The 20,636-nt window shown below is 36.9% G+C and overlaps 1 protein-coding gene and 1 long non-coding RNA gene across 7 annotated transcripts; one reads left to right on the forward strand and one right to left on the reverse strand.

Moving 5' to 3' along the window:
* Nucleotides 1-70: 70 nt before the first annotated feature.
* CBLL1 (Cbl proto-oncogene like 1) lies at nucleotides 71-19,038 on the reverse strand. Of its 6 annotated transcripts, none has more exons than XM_021936164.2 (6): nucleotides 17,923-18,174; nucleotides 13,333-13,500; nucleotides 9,438-9,535; nucleotides 8,976-9,059; nucleotides 7,156-7,229; nucleotides 71-4,508 (listed from the first exon to the last, which is right to left on the reverse strand). In XM_021936164.2, the coding sequence occupies exons 1-6, from the start codon at nucleotides 18,050-18,052 to the stop codon at nucleotides 3,473-3,475; spliced, it is 1,590 nt and encodes a 529-aa protein (XP_021791856.1). In that variant the 5' UTR covers nucleotides 18,053-18,174; the 3' UTR covers nucleotides 71-3,472. The 6 variants fall into 6 exon arrangements, with proteins under 6 accessions (XP_021791856.1, XP_021791857.1, XP_021791855.1 ...); XM_021936165.2 differs by having other exon boundaries at nucleotides 9,438-9,538; nucleotides 17,932-18,172; XM_021936163.2 differs by having other exon boundaries at nucleotides 9,438-9,538; nucleotides 17,923-18,172.
* LOC103883155 lies at nucleotides 18,788-19,612 on the forward strand. The gene is made up of 2 exons (XR_645280.3): nucleotides 18,788-18,873; nucleotides 18,963-19,612. It is a non-coding gene; the product is annotated as an uncharacterized LOC103883155 (long non-coding RNA).
* Nucleotides 19,613-20,636: the final 1,024 nt, after the last annotated feature.

A 20,636-nucleotide genomic window follows, 5' to 3' on the forward strand; every position in this document is an offset into this window, starting at 1 on the left:
TAAGAATTCTGCCTTAAAACTTCTTCCCTCAGTGATGGAAAACTGAAGGGACATGAATCAAAACAAGACGTTTAAAAATCCAAATTAGGTTTTATTAGCATCACTGCCAAGTATTTTCCCTGGTTTATCTCCACTTCTCGTTAAGCCTAGTATATCTGATATTGCTTTGATTGCACATGTGCCATATTAAGTAAACTGATTGGTTTCCAGGCCATAATTTAGCAAATTACAAACCAGTGAAGAAGAGTAAGTCCACTTCAATCAGAATATGTTTATATTAGTATGAAGAGTAAGTCCACTTCAATCAGAATATAGTATGTTTATATTAGTATGAAGAGTAAGTCCACTTCAATCAGAATATAGTATGTTTATATTAGTATGAAGTTAGTCCACTTCAATCAGAATACAGTATGTTTATATTAGTATGAAGAGTAAGTCCACTTTAATCGGAATATAGTGTTTACACATGTTTAACATCAACATACTAATTTGATGGGTAATCTAATGAAGAAATATCTGAGTACTCATGCACTTTTTTCATGTACTCATAATGTACTCATTTTCAAAATCTTTATGAAAGACGGAACTGTAGAGTTTTCCAAAAAAGATTACAAAAGATACTCTTCCAATATAGTCAGAACAAAGCCTTCAGCAGTTCTGTATACTTCATACAGCCTCTTATTGAGTTTAAAAGATATGTTCAAATATCTCTTCCATTTACATTTCAGTGGTATTTAATTAGTATTTACACGATAATTTTGAGCAAGTAGTTTTTACAGGGCAAAATGAATATAGTTTCTTATAGTCTTTGCAACAGATATTTCCCCAAATACTGTATATTCTGAATAAACATGCCACTGAAGAAATGTAACATTCAACTTGATGGTTTTAATCTTTTAGAAATGAACTTAATTATACTGTAGAAAGTTATCAACATAAACATGGAAAATTCTGCATTCTTCCAAATGTGCCAATACATAAAAATTCATCTAGGCAAAATAGTATTTATGCTTCCATTTTATTGTTTTTAAGAATTAAACTGCCACCTCAGTAGTCTTAAGAGCAATATAATGAAACATACATACATTTAATTTAGACTTATGTCCATCATAGCTTCAAAGGCTTCCCTGAAATAAGGCTGGGATTCACATCTTTTTCCGTAAGGAAAGAAGCACTAACAGTAATTTTGTTATCCTTCTACCCACCCACCCTCAAACAATTGATGAATTCAAGTCTAACACGATTTAAAACTTTTGTCTACTACAACATTCATCTGATATGCCTCCCTGCATAACATAGATTTCTTAAACCTAATTGAAAATAAATCATTTTTTAAAAACTCTACAAGAGTTCTCTTAATTCAAAATTTTATGATACTGATTTTTCTCGTCCAATACATAGGCTAAGTGGTTGCTTACCACATTCAACTCTAGTGACTTTCAATAAAAGCAGGACAGCTCTTCATAAATAGCTGAGAAGCTCTAAAGTGATTTTGGCTATTTTCTTATTACATGGAACAAAGAAATGGTTTGGATTTTTAACAGTAACATTTTAATAGCTCCTAAACAAGGGCATGAAAAGGAATCAAGTTTGCACCAGTCCAAGTACCTACAGTAATATGATAGAAGCACTCACCACCAACATTTCACACTATTTCACTCCCATGCTTTTAATAACAAGCATTTCTCACTAGAAATATTGCATTAACACTGGACTTTCAAACTGTGAAGTGTAGAAAATCACTTGCCTGACTTAAAACAAAAAAGTTTGTTAGTTATTTTTGGCCAGTCAAGGTTGAAATGGCCATTTTGTTATTTCTAACTTCTGCTCCTAGGGTTCAGAAATGATTTTGCATCTGATCATTCAAGATGAGAATTTGTTTCACCTGTACCTGACAGAATAAAATGGTAAATTAGCAATCAGTTCACCCTTTGTCAAAAGAAGTATGTTCTAAATGTATATACTACAAACTATCTAATAAATGATATCTGCATACTACACATTTCATGTTTTATTATGCACCATTTTAGTGGGGAGGAAAAACTTCACAGGGATTTATTCAAAGGATATAAATAATATCCTAAGAACGCTGATTTATACACATGAGTTCTGTATAAACTGTTAAGTGGTCATCTTAGCTGAACTATAACAAGCCCCTATAATGTAAAAGCTGACTCTAAAGGCACCATGTAAAGCACTGAAATCCACAATTTAGCTGTTACTTTCCTCTTCTCCAATACAAAATTATCTGGTAGTCTTCACTGTTGACTCCATGCTAAAATGTTCCAAATTCAGACTGCTTTACCAACAAAAGGAATAGGAAATAAAAGTTTTTAAATTTCAAGTTAGAGGAAAAATTCTATCACACAGCAATGAAACCTGAGCAAATGCAAATTTGTGATTACAAGAATATGTCCTTCATTAATACATTATTCAAATTCCTCCATGGCATTCAAACTGCAGTTGAAAATCCTATAAACAAGAACCCACTTAAACACAGCATCAAACTCTACCATGAAATGAAGAATTACATAAAGCCTATTCAGCCCTATTCAGTTTAAGACAATGAACAGAACACATTTCATCTAAATAACACCATTTAAACAGTTCTATAAAATAATGTTACTTAAGATCAGTATGTGTGGTGCATATGTGATTCCGACCATTCAGTAAAAAAGCATTAATGAGTAACAGCATTCCCCACCAGCTTGAAGCCTGTAGAGTTGATTACTTTGGCCATCTCTTTCCAAATAATTAGTAATGCCTTTTAACATTACAAACAAATATATCTTAGTACTAGAATTCCAATGTATTTTGGTGCTCCTGAGGCTGCCTAAAAATGAAAAGGCATCCAAGTGAAGTGCATTGTATACTTACTATACCTCGAAACCTCAACATTTCAGTGCCTAAAATGTGAAATAACTCTCTATCATTTAACAGTCTGCCTTACAGCAAATTCTAGATTTTTGCTTTTAGGATTTTATTATAACTTTGGGAAATTAGTGGTAAAACATATGGTCTAAAAAACAGTATGTGGCTGCACTTAAATTCACATAAAAATAGCATTTTTACAATCTTATTGAAATTTAATCCTTTTACACAGGTTAACAAAATGTATCACAAGAAAAACTAAACGTTGGGTTTAACAAAACAATACTTTTGAAGTAAAACAATGAAAAATTTTTTCAAATTTTTTACAAATGGTCACCTCTGGGTCAATTTACTAAACTAGGGGAATAAAGATGTTAAAATATAGCTGTGCTCAACTGAGCCACTTATCTGTACTACAGTATGGTACTTGAAATCAATCTTAAGGTCAAGATTTAAAACCATTTTAAGAAACAAGACCCTATGTGTTTTATACTACCTCAGTAAGAGGTACTCTTCCTTCCCAAAACAGTCAAAGCTTAATTAAAAGATTGACTATACATAGTTTTTTTCCTCCTCATATCTTCAGTTCAAAATACTATCATCATTGGTAATACGGTCTATATCTCGTCTGATCTGGATGATGTGGTCCAGGAAGTGGGGTTTGAGAAGGCGGACCCTGCAATCGTGGAGGAGGAGGTGGCCCTCTTGGTGCAGGCCATATACCAGGACTCATTCCCCCTGGTTGTGTAAATGGAGGGCTCAGAGTTCCTTGATCTTCAGTGAACTGGGGTAATGAGTTAGGATTATAATGGTGAGGAGGGGGTGCAGTTACAGGTGGACCACCATGTTGAGGTGGGGGAGGTCCTGGAGGAGGATGATTCATATAAGGTGGCATCTGGGCAATAATATGTCCAGGGGGAGGGGTTATTGGTGGTGGAGCAGAGGTCATTGGTGGAGGTGGAGCTTGGCTATATACCAAGTGAGGAGTACCTGCAGCCTGGGGAGGATGTGGCATTGGATGGCTTATTGGTGGTGGAGGAGGTGGGGGTGGTGCATAATGTTGCTGTGGAGGCATAATATGATGAGGGTGCGATACCACTGGTTGACCCTGATATTCAGGATGATGGTGAGCAGGTGCTGGGGCAGGAGGTGGTGGTTCTCTAGCACCTGAATTTGAGTCATCCTGAATAGGGACGGTTATTAAATTGCTGTGTTTTCTTGTTGAAATACGAAAGGTTTCCTGACTGACCGATCGAGGTGGAGGTGGAGCCATGGACAATTCTGCTGGAGGAGCACGAATATCCTCATGTGGCTGATTATAGTGCTCATGCGGCACATGTTGCAAAGGAGGTGGTGGCATCATGATGTGCTGCTTTGGCGGAATATGGCTCATATGGTGCTTGTCTGGTGGCATTATAAAACGCTCAGGGATTTCAGTTGGTGGTGGGGCAATAGGAGGATGAACATTTTCAAGTGAAGCACGGGTAACAGGTTTTCCAGCTCTCATATGGCGATGGTTGATATGAGCCTGTAAGTCTCTCTGAGACAAATACGTTCTCTTGCACCCTTGAACAATGCTACACATGAAGAGAGAACCTCGTGTACACTGCTCAATTCGCTGCACAGGATCACTACAGCTAAATCAGAAGGGGAAAAAATGTGATTTACTAAAAGAGAATATAAAAAATTATGTAATTTTCAAAAATATGCCTCTTTTAAAAATTTGACTGTTACATAAAACATAGCAAAAGTCCACAATTAGAAGTTACAGTTATTCTACATGAACCTTTAATCTTCCCTACTTTGTTGTCTATTAGCCATTAAGCATAGGCATTTCTGTCATCTTCAGAACTCCTAATATCAAACCATATGTTTCAAGAAGAGACCTCATTCTTCCCAAGGCCTAGAATTTATCTAATTTTCTCAAACAATTCTACGTTTTGCATCCATTTGCCAAAAAACCCAGCAAGAAAAAAACCAACGGGTTGATTACTTACAATCATGGAATTCAAACTTGTATGGTATTATTGAGTGATAACTGTTTGTTGAGCAAACAGTGGAAAACAGTAAGTAGAAAACAGTAAGTAGAAGACACTGCAAGGACTACAAGAAGTAACATCAGCCTCATCATTAGGGTTCTTAACATTAAACATAAACTATTTCAATCTAAGCCTGGACTATTAAAAGTCCTTTAAGGAAGGGTTTTTTCTGAATTGTCAGGCAAATTTACACTTTCCTAACTTTCTAATTTGTGAGCACTAAATTTAACTTAACATTTTCTTAAAAACTCAGGGTCAAAATTGTAACTATTTTTCATTTAGCATATTTAATCCATACTTGCCATTACAGCTTTCTTGACACAGTGGGGAAAGAGGACTGAAATAGGAATCTGAAGATTCTGGATCTGGTACTGGCTCAGTAATTTGAAGTCACTGAACCATTTTTGAGTTTGTTTCTTCATTTGTACAACGAAGTTAAAGTATCTACCTACTTCACAATGTTCTTACATCTATTTCATATTACTTCAAAGAATATATTTAATATCAAACAACGAAAGTGACAGTATTTAATCCCCAATTAAGCACCATATAAAAATATATGTGTGTATATATATAAGCAATTATCATTGAATATGTGTGTCAGGTCATTTGGCACTAAACTAAATGGCTCTATACTCTTGATTTTGAGTTGTCTATCTTTCCATCCTTACTATAAGGCTGGCACTCCTTATTGATGTTATTATGCTTCCCTTTAGTGGCCATCTGGCACACTTGTTTTTTGCTTCTAGTTCACTGTAAACTCTGAACTATCTCGACCTTAACAAGATGAGAGGCACTTTCTCTCGGGTGGTGCTTAAAAACAGTAATACATACTGTTCAACTCTGATTGTCATTTCTTCACTTCCTGATCTGGGTCTGTTAATACAGATAGGCTTCTGTCCTAAAATTGCTACTAAGGACCACATAAGTGAGGTGTGACACTTAGTACTTTGTTATATTTAGTCCATTAGTAAGGTTAGTACATTAGTATATTCAGTACGTTACATTTAGTACCTTGAGAACTAATTTCTTTAAACAATAAGTACCTTTTAATTTCCTTTTAATAAATAAGAGGAAACCTTTAAAAGTCCTCTAAATAATGTTTTATCACATCTGAAATCCTTTATCCCAATGAAGCAATCAAATTTACTATGTAACTTAAAATGAAGGTATACCATGTTGAAAACTTAGGCCTGAGAAAACACCCAAAAAAACAAACGATATATATTTCTAGTGTTTTAACTCTTCTGAATTATAATTCTATAAACGAAATGTTTTAAACTCATAGAACAAATTTTATAATCTGTTACTTTAAAATGCGAATAAAAACATGCCAAGAGAATTAGTTGTCACTGAGCTGTCAATAAATCACCCCTCTCTCCTGCTGACGTTAAATTTTCCTACACCATAAAACAGAATCATTGCTGACAAGTGTCCACAGCTTTGTTATCAATCAATACCACAAATCTTGGTGTAGCTTTAAGCACAGGTTATAAGTGATCTAAGAAGCCTATGGCTATTCCAAGCAAGTATCTCTCATTCTTTCTTAAGCCTTCCTTATCAAGAGTTCTGAACTGATACAAAAATTATTATTCTGTTTTCTTCAAGACTATCCCAAAATGGATCTAGCTTTTTATAATTTGAGACTATGTAATGATGGTGTTCTAAGATATACTCCAGATACAATAATCAGATTTGAAAGTAGCAAGAGCTTATATATATATATATATATAGTGCTTACTATATGCCAGCTACTATATATATGTACGTGTGTACATATGTTATATATATAAAACCTCATTTAATCCTAAAAATACCACAAGGAGGTAGGTACTATTATCAGCCTCATTTTATCAATAAAGAATAGTCTATGACAGTAAAACAGCTAATAAATAGCAGAATAAGGATTCAAACCCAGGAATTCTAATTCTGGAGTCTTTGCTCTCAATATATCTTAATACTTCTTTAATGTCTCATCAAAAAAGTAACTGTTTTTGGTTTATAATAATACTTCTGTAATGGCAAACAGATTTCATTCTGACCAATTTGAGTTGACTGACAGTGTTTACCTTGCCCTATATTAAAGAGAAACGCTAGGCAAGCTGGGCTCACAGAAAAAGATTAGCCATGTCTGTATGTTTGATCTCCTGCCTGATTTATATCACTCCCTAACCTTTAATCCAACTTACAAATCATTGCACTAAAACTTTATTATTTAAAAAAGGTAATGATAATCTTATCTTACCCTGGACACATCTTATCTCCCTTTTTTTCATGTAAAATAGCACAGTCATAGCAAAAAACATGCTTGCATGGAATCTGTAAACAAAGACATATTACAGTTAAGCATATTAGAACTTAAAATATTTCTTAAAAAAACATATATATAGGCCGGGCGCGGTGGCTCAAGCCTGTAATCCTAGCACTTTGGGAGGCCGAGACGGGCGGATCACGAGGTCAGAAGATCGAGACCATCCTGGCTAACACGGTGAAACCCCGTCTCTACTAAAAAATACAAAAAACTAGCCGGGCAAGGTGGCGGGCGCCTGTAGTCCCAGCTACTCGGGAGGCTGAGGCAGGAGAATGGCGTAAACCCGGGTGGCGGAGCTTGCAGTGAGCTGAGATCCGGCCACTGCACTCCAGCCCGGGCGACAGAGCCAGACTCCGTCTCAAAAAAAAAAAAAAAAACAAAACATATATATAGTAACCTATACATAAGGAGGCTTAGAAGATACTTGAGAATACCTGTTAAAATGAATATTTATTAAGTACTAATTATAATAACCTTTTTCAATCACAAAGCCTTTTGAGAACATCACAAAAACTATGGCCCCTTTCCCAATAAATATACACGTATGTATTTGCTTACACTTTCTGGAGGTGTAAACTCTATGAATTTCACCCATGGTACCCAGACGTTTTTTCCTTTTTTTTTAAGAAACAGATCTTGCTCTGTTGCCCAGGATGGAGTCCACTGGTGTGATCACAGCTCACTGTAACTCGAACTCCTGGCTGATGTTCCCACCTCAGCCTCCAGAATAGCTAGGAACACAGGTGTGTGCCACCACACCAGGCTAATTATTTTATTTTATTGTAGAGACGGGGTCTTGCTAAGTTGTCCAGGCTGGTACCAAACTCCTGGCCTCTGGCAATCCTCACACCTCAGCCTCCCAAAGCTGTGGGATTATAGGTGTGAGCCACCACACCCAGCCCTCTGCAAGTCAAAACCTCCTGAAGAACACTTTAATTATGTGGTTTTTTTTTTAAATCTTGTTTCTCCTGAAACTATTTGAATGCAGTAAAAATAACAAGTATGTCCTATGTTTAATATAAGCAGCATCTTCCTCTGGTCATTTTAAGTTAATCAACTAATAAAAATCTAAAAATCAATCAGAAGGATACAGTAAAATGATGTTAGAACCACATTTTTAAATTCACAGCCTGTTACTATTTCTTTACTATGATGTACAGGAAAGCAACAGTGCATAATCCACGCCATCTACCATCACAGGTATGTTATTGAATTCAATTTTTTTTCTAAACGCAAATGTAAAACTATCTTTTTTGGAGGGAAGAAATGTGAAAATTACTATAAAATTACAGTTAGGATTGTAAAATTTTTTTAATGATTAGAATTCAATTTTCAGAAATAATAATTATTATTAAGCCTCTCTGAGCCTCAGGAAAAAAGAAATTATAAATATTATTAATGCAGTTTTATGTAAAAAAAATTGTGGCCTTCAAACATAAGTAGTTTTGTTCTATTTATTAAGAAAAAAATTTTTCCTTAATAAACTAGAATAACTGTAAACTAACTGGTATCAAACACTCTAAAGAAATTAGTTTTCAGCAATTATTTTAATTTTCAGTTTTATTTAATATTTTACAAGAATTCAACAATTTGTCAAGATAATCAGTATTCCAATACTTCCCTTAATTATTTCATACTTATTTAAAATGTCACAAACTTAGTCATGAAACAATGATAAACCTATCTAGTTAAATTTTAGAACCCCACCTCTATGCAAATGCTTACTGACAAAAACAGTATTTAATTATACTTACCATTCGCCCATAGATTTTAATAGGCAATCCACACTTGTCACAGAAATGAACTGGTGTATCATCCTTTTCACCTAAGATGTTTATCTGTTGAAATGATATAATTAAAATTATCTTCTCACACAATTCTAAAGATTGTATCTACACAATGAATTGGTCAGTGTTTTATAAAAGTTGTTAAAACAATTAGAAATAAAAGCTTCTTGGTATAATCTCCATGTATTCCCCACCATTAGCTGTGATACCATTAGTTTTTCTTCTTAGTGTTAATATACTGATTTTACTGAAAAGTACTTCAAATTATTCTTGAAAATAGAGTATTAACAAATGATTTGTATGTACTGAAAATCAATTATAACAAGTTCATAACATTATGTATTGTGCATTACTCTAATAAAACATTTTAACTATTTAATACTTAAAATATTTTATTGTTCTAATACAATTTTTCATTTTTAATTATACCTGAAAGTCCCAAAAAAGGTGTCCAGGAAACCTTCGCTGATTTCCAAACAGCTCACCACCTTTACAGTCATACCGTTCTTCTTCATTATAATCAAATCCTTCTGAGAAAAAAAAAAAAGTACTGCCCATTAACTTTCCACATCTCAAATTTCATTTTGGAAGTACATATACATGGCAAAATAGATCTTTTCACTAAAAAGCCCATCTGATGCCTTTCAAAGCTTTTCTAAGAATAAGACAATCAAGATTAGTTTAAAACATCAGTTAGAAGTGATCTTGGTGATCTAGTCCAACTCTTTCACTTCATTATTGAGAATATTACCATATGGAGACTTGTAACAACTCAACATATAGAAGAAAAGTGGCAAAGCCAGGAACAGACCTCAGATCTCTTGACTCCCATTCAAATGCTCTTATCAATTCATGAAACTATTTCTAATGTAAAATGTTACTGACTACTGATTATCATGCTTGTTGCACAAATTTTTAAGATACTGATCACCATTTATTCTAGTCTAGCTATAAAAATGGTATGCCATGAGACTGATTTTATTGCTAAGAGTATAATGAAAACATAAAGCATTCTATGCATTTTATTAGCAAACAAGTTATCTTCTTCTTTAGCCCTAAAATGAGTAATTTAGACACTTTAACATATTCATATTTCATCCTGTCGATTAAAACCACTCCCTGATTAATTATCCAAACAGCAGCCATATCATATCTTATGTATCCTTTCCTACAATGCATTTATCAATATCAATAAACTTAAGATATATGAAGATCAAATGGGCTCAATTTCTCTGGCCTAATTAAAAAGTTGATGGCAATCTTCTCATCTCCTACAAAAGAACAAAAAACCAATCAACAGTCTGATGGGAATTCCAGGTAGAATCCAATTACCTAAAGTAAAGCTGAGCAGACAAATATATCCCTCCAAGGAGCCAGGCTTCTCACGACTCTTTTGGCCCTAGAACTGGTAAACAGAGTAGCCAAGCACACAAGTTTTAACTTTACCCACATGACTAAATTACAGCACCTATACACAGACACAGACACACACACACACACAGACACACACTCACATTAACACACAAATAGTGATGCAAGAATTTTTTGAAGCTGATAGACACTTCAGTGTACTGCTATTTACTGCCAATACGAATGTATAACTCAAAGTCAGGGCGCTCTGATAAGCTACACCTGAGAGTTCCTAGGCTCCTATATCACCCATTTACACCTTAGAAAAGCTGGTGTGATCTAAAATTCAAAATAAGAAAACTCAATTTTTCAAACCCAGAAAATTATTGGGATAACAGCCTAGGAAATTAGGTGCACATTATCATTTTTCAGAGTAGTTCCACCTGTACTCCCATCATTAAACTATATATACTTGTAGAGATACCACACTGACACCCCAAACTCCACATTTTGATTGATGCCTAGGAAAACAACAATCAAAAAAAAAAAATTTCTTTTACTCCAAATTCCGAGAGGGAAAGGGGGAAAAGGATTTTGGCTTTTCTGCATTGTTTGAACTATTAAAGAATGCATTTGTACACTACCATGTTGTTTTAAAAAATTAGTTTTTTAAAAAAAGCCAAAGCAGGAGTGACCGTAAATTAGAGGTAGTGCAACAGCAGCCCTAGGTTATTACTAACACGATTTGTAACAATTTGACTTCAAATATACTTGTTTAGATGGGAGAGAAACCCTACAATAAAAGAAACCATAATGTACGTTTTAACTAAAGCAGCTTGATCCTTCAAAATAAATACAGACAAATTGCTGGAATAGAATAGGAAGTCTAGAAATACAAAAAAATACTTTTAATACAGGGGTCCCCAACTCCCAGACCTTGGACCAGTACCCTTGGCTTGTTAGGAACGCGGCCACACAGCAGGAGGTGAGTGGAGGGCTAGGGAGCATTACCACTTGACCTCCGCCTCCGCCTCCCGTCAGATCAGCAGCTGCATTAGATTCTCATAGGAACGCAAACCCTATTGTGAACTGTGCAAGAGAGGGATCTAGGTTGGTGCTCCTTACAAGAATCTAACTAACGCAACAGTTGCATCCCGAAATCACTCCCCGCACCCTGCCATCACTCTCCATCTGTGGAAAAACTGTCTTCCATGAAACCAGTCCTTGTGCCAAGAAGATTGGGGACTGCTGTTTTAACATACATATGATAACAATAAAATTCCTATTCAGCAAGGAAAAGAGTTGGGACAATGTTTTGGGGGGAAAAAAAGCCAGACGCCACCTTTTTTCCCCTTAATAACCAAATACATATCCATAAATGTTCTCAAGCAGTATCAGTGAACTTTTTCTGTGAAAGGCTAAATAGTAAATATTTAGGCTTTGTGGACCATATGGTCTTAATCACAATTAACTCAACTCTACCATTATAGTGTGAAAGCCCCCACAGATAATACTTAAATGAATGAGCATAGCTGTGTTCCAATAAAATTGTTTATAAAAACAGGGTTACATTTGGCCCACAGACATAGTTTGCTAACCTGTAATCAAGGGTAAGATGGAAAAACTCTTTTATACTGGTGAAATAGGGGAAGGCCTTTCAAAAAATGTCACAAAACCCAGAAGTCATAAAAGCAAAGACTGGATACCTGACTACATGGAATCCTCAAGATTCTCTGCAATAAATATTTTGTATACAAAATTAAAAGACAAGTGAAGAATATATACAATATAGGCCAGGCACAGTGGCTCATGCCTGTAATCCCAGCACCTTGGGAGGCTAAGGTGAGAGGACTGTTGAGCCCAGGAGTTCAAAACCAGCCTGGGCAACACAGCAAGACCCGTCACTACAAAAATTAAATACAAAAAATTAGCCAAGCAGGTGGGGCGCACCTGTAGTCCCAGCTACTCAGGAGACTGAGGTGGAAAGATCACTTGAGCCTGGAATATCGAGCCATGATCCCACCACTGCACTCCAGTCCAGGCAAGAGAGTAAGACCCAATTTCAAAAAAAAAAATATATATATATATATACACACACACACATATATATATGTATATACACACACATATACATACATAACATATAACAAAAATCCTATTAATTTACAAAAAACTCAGAAGAAAGGATCTAAACAAGAATGACCAATACTATGAAAAAATATTCGCTCTTTCATTATTAAAAGAAATTTACATCAAAACAAAAATTTTAAAAGATTTCTAGTACTCACTATTGGTGTATGGGAGTAAAAACTAACATACCTTTTTTGAAGAGCAATTTGACAGTACTTGTCAAACTCTAAAATCCACAGTATCTATCAAGTTTTAAAATATCCAAATTTGTAGTTTTAAAGTCTTTGGAATTAAAAAAAAAAAAAAGGCCAAATCTGTGCAAAGTACAAATTCTACAAAACACTATGTCCAAGAATATTTGGTGCAACATTTTTTGTAACAGAAAAAAACTGGAAAAACTGTTAAATTATGGTATACCTAAAAATACCCAAACCTGTTTTTTTAATGAGGTATATCTGCATGTACTGATAAGAAAAAAATCTTAAATGTGTATTACATGAAAAAATGGCAACTACACATAAAAAATCAGTAGTTTTGTATAAAAAAGTCAACAGGGATTATCTTTGGATAGAAGGATTTTACTTTTAATGTTATGCTTTCTGCAATACTGTTGAGATTATTAAACAATGGGCAGCATTGCTTTCAACAACAAAAGGAATCAAATCAAAAATATTTATAAAGGGAAATAAAAATACAATGTGCTACAATGAGAAGTCAAACAAGAAGGTTGAAGAATAAATAGGATATGTAAGATAAAAAAGAGGTAGCTATAAGATCACACAGACTATCTGGAGCAATCAGATAAAACAGAAAGAGTGTTGGACCTATTAGTTAAACAAATTACCTTCATCACCAGGTGGAGCCTTTGCAGGCATCCTGTTTATAGTCCTTTGAGTTCGCGGTGCAGGTTTTGCTTTGTTTGCTTGTTTGGAGATGAGCTTTATAGGAATTCGTCTGCGAACATCAAGACCACCCAAGGATCCAGAACTATTAGTGCCTTGTAACTCATTGTCTATGTCAGGGAAAAAAAAGTTGTAACTTCTTTTAGTTTTCTTTTTAAAGATTATTCTGCCACAGGTATTAAAACAACATACCTAACATTATCAAGTTTAAAGATCTGGGTTCTGATTTTCAATATTACATTAAGTTTAACTGCTAATTTTTTTTATTTTGGATCAACACTTAAGGCAATGCTTTTTAACCCTTTTTGAGATATGGAATCCTTTAAGAAACTGATAAAAGTTATAGGACCTCTCCCTAGAAAAGTGAATAAAATTTTTCATATAATTCCAGAGAAGTTTACAGAAACATGAAACCATTCATGAACCCAAGAACCATTGTCTTGAACTACAAGAGATTTTTTTTTAAAGAAAAAGACTAAGGAGAAAAAGAAAGAAAACCATCCCTATCCCCATGTCTGATCATCAAGCATGCAGATAATAAACTTAGTAAACTGAACTTACTAACACTGATGAAGGCAAAATTAAATAATGCATTTGGAAATGAAGTTAAGAAATGTGATTATTCCTTAAGTGTAAGAGAGTTATTCTAAAAATCATTCAGAATTACAGTAAAAATCATTACACCATTTAGTAGTAAAAACATGCAATAATGTATTGGGCTATAACATATGACTGAGTTCTTAGTCGGCCCTGTAATGGAAAATTATAATTGAAGAGGATGCAAAGTTCCTGTACTACAACTAGGTCTAAACAACCGTCACCTTCTAGTCCCTGGAGTCTTTGCTTGTTATTGTCTATAGAATTAATTCTTGTCCCATGAGTAACAGGAGTATTATATCATAGAACTGACCCCATCTAAAGCTTAACAGTTACCTTTTTTCAAATAGATGAAAAGATATAATACAGAAAATACTTAACTTGACCTACTAAAGACAAAAAGGAAAATGCTTAAAATAGGAAATACAAATAACATATATTTTAATTTATTGTGTTTTAAACATGACAAGTTATTGAACAAGGTTGTATAACTGCCCCTGCAGGAAATATTACAGTCCAGATAGTTAGCCAAACCGTCCACATTAAATTCAGCAAAGCCAAATTTGGAAGTAGTAACCTAGTACTAATGGCCTCCAAGGCTACTAGGATTACAGACACACACCAAGTTCACATTCATTTGCACTTTTTCTGAACAATATATCAAACAAAATTAAAAATGGGTCCTTAACGATTATTTTAAGTATCTTTCAGTCTACTTACTACTCTTATAACAGCTAATCCTCAAACAAGGGGAGGGCAGAATTACATGGTTAGCTAGAATCTTGAATTGGGGTAAACCCAACTTGATTAGCTTTCAACGCTTCACTAAATAGACTCACGAGCTGATTAATGTATTTGATCTGCTTTCATTGTAGTTGCTTATGTACGTAAAAGTAATTACAAGCAATGCACTGGCCAGAAGAAACATGAATGACTTTTTTTCTTGCTCAAAAAGTATTCCTGACATTCCAATCAACTAAAAAGCAAGTCGTTGTAGACATATAATCAGTTCAATGCTGTCCCTCAAATACTAAACATTCAAATATCAAAATGGTTTAATCGTTTTACCTTTGTGAATAATGAAAATACCAACACTTCATCACAAGTCCTTTTCACACCATCCTGAACATTTGAGGTCTCTATTGTTGCTTGCACAGTCTACCACTTTCAAGAGCTGGCTGGCCCTTCTCACTTTGCTTCACAAATTGAAGTTCATGAGGTACAGCATTTAATAGTGGTAATGTTCTGGGTTTTTTTGCGACTTTTTTGCTTTTTGTTGTTTTTAAATTAAGAATCAGAACATAAAGCACTATTTCCTTTTGAATACAGTAACAAATTATAAAGTTCTTAACAACAAAAATTTCTTAGATATTACATAGAAAATGACTAAGGACTACTGGCCACTTAAGATAAATTCACTTTAAAAAGGCACAACACTTCCATATTATATAGTTTAAAAAAGATTGGGGATTTTTATCCTGAATAAAAGGAACCAACAAATATTTTACAAAATCTGGGATCTTTTACAAAATCTGGGATACAGTTACGGAAGTGCTAATTCTTAGAATGACCAAAGAATAAATCTAGTGTTCATTGGGAGCCTCTTGGAGTAATTTTTCTGGCAAGATTCTATTAGAACACCTTCATTTTTACATTTGAATGTCAGTATGATCATAAAATGGGTCATTTTTGCATAATGTTCAAGGGTTTCATCAATTTCTCCAAGGAACTCTTAATCCTTTAATATTGAAATTATTCTTTTGAGATGCCTATTCTGTCATGATTCTTCAATTATCTAGCTAAGTGGCATTTCCTCATTTGTCAAAGGCTTTGTGATTTAAACAATTATCAAATTCGTATTTATGAATTTCATGAAAACCAGAATCTTCTGCAAGGTTTATAATTTTATTTCACAATCAATGCATAGTATTTGATACTATCTTCTGATACTAAGCATCAAAGAGACTGATTCATTAAAAAAATAAAATAGGTAAGAATTTAGTATTAAGCAGAAGGGACATCTGAGCGGGAACTAATTTTTTAAGTGGTTGGCTCATTCGTATTTTCATGTTCGGATGAGTTTTACTTCCTTAGGCAATGTCTAAACTTCAAGAATTAAGATAATAAACACGCTTTACACCCACCCCTATTATGACTTCCTAACATAATAGCCTCTAAACTATGGCAGGAACTTGACTCACAATTCCAGAAAATAATTCAAATAAGAATTATTTTCCAAAAGTCGAATGTTTGCTATTCTACCATCAAAATCGCAGTTTCAGCTCTATATAAATTCCCAAACACTGGAATTCTTTACAGCCTGGTGCTAGGCCGGCTTCTCCTCTGAACACACCCTTCTTAAGTGGTCTCATCTGTCCTCATGCTTTAAAATACCAGCTATAAATAAAGGTACTAACTTCCAAATACGTATTTTCAGTGCAGATCTTTCCTCTCATCTCCACTTGGCATCTCTCCTGTCTCAATAGTTATCTCACACCAGTAGTCCAAGACCAAACACTTGTTCCCAAATTCCCATCTCACCTCTACAAAAAAAGACTGTTTTCTGCTCCCAGTTTTCCTCAATTCAATAATGGACACTACCTAGTTGCTCAAACCAAAAACCTAGGTATTTCTCCTTTCTCTCACATTCGTTCAAACACCACCAAAGTATTTACTGAAGTTGCCCATTCTCCTTCATTTTCACCAAACCAACCTTCCCTTCCCGTCTACTGCAATCAGCTATTTTCCATCATTCTTACCTCCCTCTCTTACACCATTCTCGATAGAACAGCCTATTATATATTTTTTAAAGAGATTGTGTTCCTCCTCTACTTCTGTTCAGTGGCTTCATATTCACTTAAAAATCAAACGTTTACCATGGCTTTCAATGACCTGAATAATGTGCCTGCTGCCCTCCTTTCCAATCTCACTTCAGGACTCTTACACTCTGGTTATTACTAGGCTGCAGCTGACTTCACTACATCTTCCTACCTCAGTGCCTTTGCACTTGCTGGAAATGCTTTTCCTCTTGCTTTTTTTCCCCAGGGCTGGGATCTTCTCACCCATCAGATCTTAGCTTCCACAAAGACCATTCCTAACAACTCCCTCTGAAATTTCCCCCTATGAATCTCTCCACAGCACTGGTTTATTTTCTTCAAAACACTTATAATTCGCAAACATTTAAAAAACAAAAAATTTTTTAAAAAAGAAGATATTGTCTGTGTTCCTCCGTGAAATAGAAGTTCTATCACGGACCTGGTCCGTCTCGTTTACCATTCCATCTTCCATTTCCCGACCTACAGATATCTGTATCTGGCATAAACATACACTACATAAACATACACACCTAATTACATAACCAAGCAGATATCTGATGAGTGAGGACAACTCAATACTCAAGAAAAAGCCTTTTTTTCTCCATTTGTGATATGGTCGCTGTAAACGTATGGGGCACTTGTTAACTCCAAGAGCACGCATTCAATATCCGAGAACCACAAAGAAGCAAAAGCCAGAAAATACATAACAAAGGGTGGAGTTACTCTTACTTGGAGAAAAGTATGAGAATGCCTTGATTTTAAGCTCCTCTTTCTAAATACCCTCAAATGATGAGTACGGACCTCAGTCGAAGCGCGGGGCATGCTTTTGGTTTAGGTAAAAGCTACGAGTTGGATTCCAAAAACTCTATCAGACGCCCTTCTTTCACCTCTCTAGTCCATAAAGGATCTGAGAGACGACAGGAGGTGACCACTGCAGCACCCGCCCAAAGCTGACTGAGACAGCAGGAAGTCTCCAACCCACTCTCGCCCGTCCACTCCCAGCGTAAAGAGGATTCCGCGATTCAGAGACCACAATCTACCCGCCAGTCTCCATAACGTAGGCCAGAGCAGCTGGGCTGAATAAAACAGAGCCGGCGCTCTCCCTTCCCAAAGGCCTACATTGCCCACCGGTCCGGGTTCGGAGCTCAGAACGAGAGAAGGAGCGGTTGTTGCCGGCACGGAGGAGGTAGGTACCACACCAGAGGGTAGGCCAGGAAACGGCAGGCCCCTGCCAGGCACAGGAAGGCATATGTGAGATTTCTTCTCACTGCCACACCCTAGTGTTGTGGGGCGAGCGTAATCCCTTTTGCCTGCTGGGCAACCAGCCCCAGGCCGGCCAAGGGGGCATGGAACCGGGACCCCCACTGCCTCCGCCTCCTTACCAGTGTGATCCATGATTCGGCTCGCAGAGCACAGTGGGAGCGGAAGTCAACCGCGCCGGAGTCGCAGCGAGCGCGTGCGCACTGCCTTCCGGAGGCCGGGAGGCGGAAGTCCGAGCAGGTTGTCCTAGTTTTGGCCTGCAAAGACTTCCTTCTCTCGCCTGCACTACCCAACTCCTGTGAGGGAGTCAGGCATAGTTCGAGCAGAGGCAGAAAGAGCGAGCGCGCGAAGAACTTCGGTATCGAGGTTGCTAAGGCTTCTCCTCATGTGCTTCAAGAGAAAGTAGCCTTTAACTGTGGAAAGGACACCAGGAGGACCGGGGAAGGGGAGAGCAGTGGTAAAAATGAGCGTGAGGCGGATAAACCGACTGCCCGCCCCCGCGGAGAGCTGCCTTCTGGGACTTGTAGTGCGCGAGGGCCCCGGAGCCGGCCGGCTGCGCAGGCTCGGCCGTTGCGCTGGCCCCACCCCGGCGGGCGGAGTAACGGTTTGGAATCCCCCGGGGTCAGCGAGCGCTTGGGTCCTCCGCCTGGTGTAGGAAAAGTGTAAACACATGCGCTTCGGCAGGCGTCCTCCAGTGGGAGGTTGCTCAGGGGATGGCGGAGCTGTGAAACTCGCAGCTAAAAGGAAAGTCTCAACGCTTATTGTCTAAATTTTGCTTTGTCGTGACCAGCTACCTAAACCCACGCAGAGGTGACTTGGTATATGCCCCGGTTCCCATCTCTTAAGTCTCTTAACAGTTGAAATACATTTATAATGCTTGACTGCCACTCACTTTCTAGGGAGAGCGCTTGTGACGCTACGAACCTCTTGAACACCTGAGGACTGGGCACCAGGGCCTGATGGAGGGTGGAGAGCCAGTGCGGCGCAGCTGCCTCCTCTCACGGGGACACCTAGCAGGAATATGCAGAGTGGAGCTAAAGGGAGCAGATAGAAACCGAGAGAGGGGAAGAGCGCGCGAAGGCTTGGCCGGAAGGAGAGGTTAAAAAGGAAAGGCCTAAAATGAGGAAGAGAGTTACCGCAACAGGCAGTACCTAGTTCCAGTTCTTGGTCCCAGGAGTTTGTGGTTGCTGCTGCCTTCATCTTCCTCAGCCAAAACAAAAGGAAAGTGCCAAGGGGCGATTCCTAGGACCTTCAGTGCAGTCTCCACCTCGCGGACTTGGCTCATTTGTGTCCACTCCTTTCTCCCACGTTTTACACTTGATGCTCTTGGATGAATAGAAAGGAGCACAATTAAGGGAAAACACAAGCTTGGGAGTCAAGGGATTTGGGTTCTATTCTCGTTGTCCCTTGGTGACGACATCATTACCTTGGGTTGTTCAAGCTTTCAGTGCCAGAGTTCCTATATCAATAAAAGATTATTACATTGACCTCTTAGAGAAATGTTTTCATGGTACTGAATTGCAAATAAAGTATGTGTAGCAATGTGTTATATCTTTGTAGTTGTACGGTGTTACCTGTGAATCATACTGTGGTAATCACTGCGATTTAAGTGCACCATGTTATTTGGTGATTATTTTCCTGAGATCTTGTAAAAGATTGTTCCACTAAATATATGCAGCTTTATAAACAAGTTTTTTTTTTTTTTTTTTTTTGAGACAGAGTCTCGCTCTGTCGCCCAGGCTGGAGTGCAGTGGCCGGATCTCAGCTCACTGCAAGCTCCGCCTCCCGGGTTCACGCCATTCTCCTGCCTCAGCCTCCCGAGTAGCTGGGACTACAGGCGCCCACCACCTCGCCCGGCTAGTTTTTTGTATTTTTTAGTGGAGACGGGGTTTCACCATGTTAGCCCATGTTGGGATGGTCTCGATCTCCTGACCTCGTGATCCGCCCGTCTCGGCCTCCCAAAGTGCTGGGGTTATAGGCTTGAGCCACCGCGCCTGGCCTATAAACAAGTTTTTAGGTACATTCACAACTAAGGACATTTGTGAATCAAAATTATCCCTGCTTTTTTTAAATGTAAAGTTCTGTATTGCTCAGTGGTTTTCAAGATGCTTTCAGTTTCTGGGATTATTGTTTTGGACATTGGGGCTTGCTTAACCTTTTTCCGATACCTCCCTATTTTTCTAAATACAGTGCTGATATAGTCGGGCTTTTTTCACCAATTTGGGTTTTTTTTGTTTTTCTTTTTTTAGAAAAAAGATCCAGATTCAGAATAGTAGTATTATAATGTCTGCTGATGCTAATATTTAAATAATTAGAATTAAGAGCGTTCCTATTGTATTTTATATAATTTAACCTGTACGTCAGAAGTTTTGTTGGCATTTTATGGTGCATCAAGTTATGAAAATTCACTGAGAGAAGATGTACTTATTTTAGATCTGATAAAATGTTAAACATTTGTTTGATTTGATTTGGCATCTGTTACTTTCAGGCATTGCTTTAGTATCTGTGGTCTGTATTTACCCCCTTAATTGTGGTTGTCTTGAATTACCAATGAAGTAGCAGTGTGATAAATT

Source organism: Papio anubis, chromosome 4 (assembly GCF_008728515.1).
Source record: "Papio anubis isolate 15944 chromosome 4, Panubis1.0, whole genome shotgun sequence".
Lineage (NCBI taxonomy): Eukaryota > Metazoa > Chordata > Mammalia > Primates > Cercopithecidae > Papio > Papio anubis.